Source organism: Mandrillus leucophaeus, unplaced genomic scaffold (genome assembly GCF_000951045.1).
Source record: "Mandrillus leucophaeus isolate KB7577 unplaced genomic scaffold, Mleu.le_1.0 Scaffold10, whole genome shotgun sequence".
In the NCBI taxonomy this organism is placed as follows: domain Eukaryota; kingdom Metazoa; phylum Chordata; class Mammalia; order Primates; family Cercopithecidae; genus Mandrillus; species Mandrillus leucophaeus.
In genome coordinates, this window is record NW_012098098.1 from 6,353,061 (window position 1) to 6,358,908 (window position 5,848).

At 58.7% G+C, this 5,848-nt stretch overlaps 1 protein-coding gene across 1 annotated transcript in view; it reads right to left on the reverse strand.

The window, feature by feature from the left end:
- Positions 1–984: 984 nt before the first annotated feature.
- CBFA2T3 (core-binding factor, runt domain, alpha subunit 2; translocated to, 3) overlaps positions 985–5,848 on the reverse strand; it is a 129,242-nt gene continuing 124,378 nt past the window's right edge. Inside the window, exon 12 of the mRNA XM_011972509.1 lies at positions 985–2,946. Coding sequence (XP_011827899.1) covers positions 2,647–2,946 — 300 coding nt within the window. The 3' untranslated portion in view covers positions 985–2,646. The remainder of the gene's footprint in view (positions 2,947–5,848) is intronic.

The window sequence follows — 5,848 nt, forward strand, 5'->3', positions numbered from 1 at the left end:
GGGGCTCAGTACCAGGGAAGCTGCCCATGGGTCCCCTTGCCACCGGTTCACCCGCACAGCCTTGGACCACACAGCCTTGGAGGGCCTGACTCAATTTACCCCACAGTCCCGTGCCCGTTTCCTGTTCCCTAGAGCCTTTGATCACCACAGCCAACTGCCCTGCCCACGTGGAAGGGCACTGCAGTGTGGGTGGGGACAAGATGGAGCCCCAGTGGGAGAGAGATGAGAAGAGTCCCAGGACGCCTATCTCCGGGGGAGGCAGGTCCCCTTCGTGGGCACAGGCGTGTCCGCTGCCACCGCCGCTGTGTGGGTTCGGAGCTGGAGAACCGCAGCCCTGGAAGGAGAGCCGGGCTTCTGCCCCTTTAACACGGAGCCCAAATCCCAGACTGGCCCTTGCTTCTCTGAAACCCACGAAAGCAAACCTCAGGGAGTTTGCTGGGCCTGTCACTGAGGAGTGCAGGTGGTGCTGGGGCCAGGGCACTGTCTGGAGGACACACTCGATCTATCTCGACTTTCAGAACGAGGTTTCTGTTGTCAGGCTTGGTTCCAGACAGGACCTGGCTGGGGTGACCCGATGGGATCCATCCTGACGATGCTCAGAGAAGGAACTTTTACAACCATGAAGAACCACCAGCAGGTAAACCGCTCCTCCCCTCAGGGCCACAGCTCAGACTCCTTTGAAAATCTGTTTCCTACACTTCGCAAACTCCCACGTTTCTCTTAACTTTTTCTTTTTTATTTGGCAAACATCTCTTCTTTATTACCATCATGAATATTATTTGGACCTCTGCAAAGACTATATACATTCACATTAACGTACACTCTCGGCTTCGGGCCTCTCGTGGGCCGTTCACGGCCGCTTCAGTAGCTGGGTCACTCCGGTATTGCACTGAGTTCCTGGAACTCCTGATAGCCACGCACACAGATGCCAGGCCGTGGGCCGCGCCTGCTGTTGTCTGTCCTTGCACTCGGTGCAAGCATGAATTTCTTTATCCCTTTATTTCCTTCTTGAAATCGCGGAGGGAGCTGAGAGGAATGGAGGGAGGATGGGCAGGGCTGGAAGGTGGGAGGGAGCATGTCTGATAGAAAACGTCACCGAGACACACCCCAGGGCCAGAGGCAAACGCATCTGAGGGGTGGCAGGGCAGGAGCACCAGGGCTATGTACATGGTCAGGGTCTTTCCTGGGGAGGATGCAGAGGGCTGCTTTTGTTTGTAGTTTTTTTGTTTTGTTTTTCTGCAAAAGTTTGGAAGAAAGGGGAGTAGCTGCAGTGAGACGCTGGGGTTGGGGCGATGGGGCCGAGAGAGGTTGCAGGGCGCAGAGAGGAGAGAGGTAGAGGAGGACGGGCTGGCTGAGAAGCCGTGTTTCAGGGAGCCCTGCTGGCTCCGCGTGCTTGAAAAGCAGTCGAGAATCAACCCAAAAGATTGTCACAGTTTTGTTTCGGAATTATGCTCTCTCTGGGAAGAAAACTTTAGCACTTTTTTTCCACAAGTGGAAAAACGAAGTATGAAAAGTCACAGGGGGCGTGAGGACAGACGGCGTGTCCTTCCCTACAGACATGGAGACGCAGGCCGCGGCGACGGCACACAGACCGCGCACACGCGGCGGACGCACCAACGCCTACGCGGAAGGGAACAAAACTCGTTTCTCACTGGGCACCAACCCTCTGCACCCCAATATCCCGACACCCACAAACAAAACCAGGACAGAAGAGAAAAAGACCCACATCCAAACAAACCCAAGGGCAAGTAAAACAGTGAAAAACATACTTTGGCAGTGACAAATTTTGGATTTTGATTTCTTGTGTTTGCTTTTTTGGATTTCCTTTGGAGCAGAGGTGTGTCCGGTATCCTTGGCTGGCTAGCTAGCAAGGTAGTTCACAAGTATGCTTCCTTTGCTTTTTTAAAAAAACTTTTTGGATTTTTACTTAAAGCCAAAGAGTTTAACATTACAGGAAAAAAAAAATCTGAAACCAAAAATGCTTCTTGAGTCAGAAGTTGAAATCTTTCCTCCCGTCTTCGCCAATCAGCCTCACGCCCCTGGGGGAGGGGCACAGCTGGGTTCAGATCTCCGGCTATAAAATCACAGTTTTCTTTCTCCCTTTTTAATCAGGAGGGGGAGAACCCCCAGAGTTTTCTTTGTCCATTTCTGAGTAGCTCTTTTGCCAACAAACAAAACCCCCCAAAATTCTTTGCTGAAAATATAAGCCACCAATTAGATTTTTTCATTGAAGAGAAAGTGTGTGATAGTCATAGAGAGAGAGAGAGAGGATAGAGAAGACAGAGAGGGAGAGACAGAGAGAGAGGAAAAGAGAGAGAGGTGGGCAGAGCTGCCGCGCCCGCGGCATCCGCTCTGCTGTCTAAAGCTCATTGAGGCTTCTGAGGATGCTTGAAGAGAGGTTGTCAAGAGGTCTCCGCGCAGAATCATTAGGTAGCTGAGGCAGGTGCATTGAATGCGGTTTTGTTGGTTCTGTGTCTTCTTTTGGAGAGGGGCAGTAGCAGCAGTGACTCTAATTGGTCGGCTTCCCCAGGCCAGGCAGGGCACAGCATCTGGCCGGCCGGGCGTCAGAGGCCACAGCATCTGGCGGGCCTGGAGCTGGGTGGGGTTGGCACGGTGCTGTATCCAGCAGGCCGGGGGCTGGTGGGGTCAGCGGGGCACGGCGTCCAGTGGGCCAGGCGGGCTGGGGGAGCCGGGGCGAGAAGGCCCCGCAGAGCCGGCTTCGCTGGGGCTGGCAGCACCCACAGGCAGGGAGGGGCCCAGGCTGTGGGCAGCTTCGGGCGGTCCAGGCACCGGGTCGGCCACCACGGCCGCAGGGCCCTGCAGGCTCTGGCCACACACGTGGTGGTGCTTCTCCCAGTCCCGATGCTGGCAGAAGGACCCGCAGTAGCGTGCCGCATTGCAGCCGCTGCACGTTTCACTGGCTTTCCGTCCACAGTTCCAGCAGCTCTGGGTGGGGGCAGAGGGGCCAGTCAGGGCTGGGTCCGGTCACCCGAATCCCCAACACATGCTCCAGCCAAGCCACTCAGACCCAGCACGTCATCAACAGGTGAGAAGAGAGAAACTCTAAAGCCCCACAGCCCTCGGGCCATTCCCCAGATACAGCCGCTCACTGGGCCACTTTGGGGGACAGCGTCCTACTACTGTGCCTCACACTCCAGCTCACCCAGACAGGTTTGTGCTCTGCTAACTGAACGATGACCCCTGCCTCCTCTCCGGAAAGCCCTCCTGAGCTCACCAGGCTCCAAAACCGAAGGGCATGGCCCCAGCATAATTGAGGCCACTGAGATCTCACCATCTGCCTCTGTTGCATCCCCCAACCCGTCTCCCTCCCCACCTCTGCCCCATCCCCCGCCTCTGCTGCATCCCCCCACCCGTCTCCCTCCCCACCTCTGCCCCATCCCCCGCCTCTGCTGCATCCCCCCACCCGTCTCCCTCCCCACCTCTGCCCCATCCCCCACCTCTGCTGCATCCCCCCACCAGTCTCCCTCCCCACCTCTGTCCCATCCCCTGCCCCTGCTGCACCCCCCCACCTCTGCCCCCACCCTGTGGTGGGTTCTGCTCCCTTCCCGTAGGGTGAGTTGTGCCCCAGGCATCCCTGTGGGCAGAGGGGGTCACGGATGCCACACAAAGCCTAAGCATGTTTCTTCTTGGGGCTGGGCTGGATCTCACAGAGACGGCTGAGCTGTGGGGTGGGAAGCCCAACCTGCCCCAGGGGAGAAGCCCAGGTCCCTCTTTGGCCTCCAAAGCCTCTGGTGCCACCTCCCACCCCACCTCCTACCCCACCTCCCCTCACTGCCACAGCAGCAGCAGCCTTCCTGTGGACCGGGCACTGCCAGGCACGGTCCCCACTCCAGGCCCTGGCCCCTGCCGGTCCCTCCACTGGGCCTGCGCTCCCGATGCCTGGTGGCCAGCTTAATCCCTCCCGGCCTCTGCTCAGGTGTCACCTGCCATGAGGCCTCCACGGCCCCATTCCCCACACACTTCCGCCCCCGAAACGGCCTGCCCGCCTCGCTTCTGCCCACGTTCCTCGCTTCTGCTTTTGGTGTTTCCTTCTCTGTGCCCACTCAAGTGCCAGCTCTGTGAGAGTTTTGCCCGTGGTGTTCTAGCTTCTCCCTAGCCGAGAGCATGTGTGGAAAGGGCTGGTGCAGAGACCCCTGCATCGATGGGGCTCCATCTTCTCCCACCCCGGGGCTGGCCCAGGCACAGATGCACACAGGGGCTTTGGACAGAGATCTGCCCTGTCTCAAGGGACAGTCCTGGGGCTCCCCTGGAAAGGGTCTCTCCCTCTCCCCTCTTTGTGGACAAGGCAGAAAAGGGTCGCAGAGGGTCCCTGCCCCCACCTGCCTCCCAGGTGCACAGGCACAAGCAAGGTAACTCTTAGGCCTGCTGTGTGCACCGGGAGGGAGCTGGGCGCCTCGGACGCCACCTGGGGCCCTCGAAGCTCTCCTGGATCCTCCTGCTCTCACAGGCTAAAGAACAGGGGTTTCTGGCCAGGCACGGTGGCTTACGCTTGTCATCCCAGCACTTTGGGAGGCCGAGGCGGGTGGATCATCTGAGGTCAGGAGTTTGAGACCAGCCTGGCCAACATGGCAAAACCCCGTCTCTACTAAAAATACAAAAATTAGCTGGGCGTGGTGGCAGGCACTTGTAATCCCAGCTACTCAGGAGGCTGAGGCAGGAGAATCGCTTGAACCCGGGAGGCGGAGGTTGTAATGAGCCAAGATCGCACCACTGCACTTCAACCTGGGCAACAAGAGTGAAACTCCAACTCAGCATCAGCCAACCTGGGTTTGAGTCCTGGCCCCACCACTTCCCAAGGCCGTGACCTCAGACAAGCAGCCAACCTTCTTGAGCCCTCCGTTTCTGGATCTACAGAACGGGGACACCCATAGGACATCTCACCAAACCATGTGGAATCTGTGTGTTGATAAGCACAGCGTGGGCAGGGACGGTGTGCCTGCTGCAGGACGCCCGTGATAACTGTGCTGATGCCATGTGGAGGCTCAGAATCCTCACGCGGGTGGCGTGGGACCACACGGGAGCCGAGGCAGGGGAAGGGTGTCAGCGTGGCCGGGTGGCCCTACCTCGCTGGAGTCCTCCTGCTGGTTGACGACCGTCAGGGCGTCCTCGGAGGCCTGCCGCTTCGCCTCGGCCAGGGCCCGCTCCATCTTGGCACGCTCCGTGGTGATGAGCTCATGCGCTTTGCGCTCTGCGTCCGACACGGCTTTCTGCAGCTCCGACATGGCCTGCCGCTTCACCTCGTTCACGGCCTCTTCTGCAAAGGACACGGGCAGGGCTGGCGGTCACATGGGCCATCCCAGACGGGTCTCTGGACTTCCTAGGCCCACAACCTGGGGACAAGGGCTGTGTGCAGCTGAACACACGTAGCATCTGTGCACACACAGGCACACGTTGATGGCCCTCACGCCTGTGCAGACAAGTGCACGCAAATACATGCAGGCATCCCAGGCATGTGTGTGCAAAGCTGGGTCATGCGGCCAGCACGTGGGGAGCTTTTCAAAGCTTGTTCCCCAGGCGCTGCACCCCTGCAGGGCAATGGCGAGGCCCACCCCAGGGTCTGGTCAGCCAGGGGTGCACCCGGAACCTGCATTCCTAATGCGTGCTGAGGGAGCTGCTGCTGCTGCTCCAGGAATCGTACCTGAGGCACTCGGACAACTCTGCTGTTCCGCCTTCACCTCTGGCCCCACCAGACGCAGCCCAGGAAGCCTCCTCCTCCAGGGCTCTGTGCTGTCACCCCAGACCCTGCTCTGTTATCCTCACTGCACTTGCCATCCTTTAACCTAGCTGGCCTCGGAAGACCACGCTCCCTGACCCCATTGTTTGATCC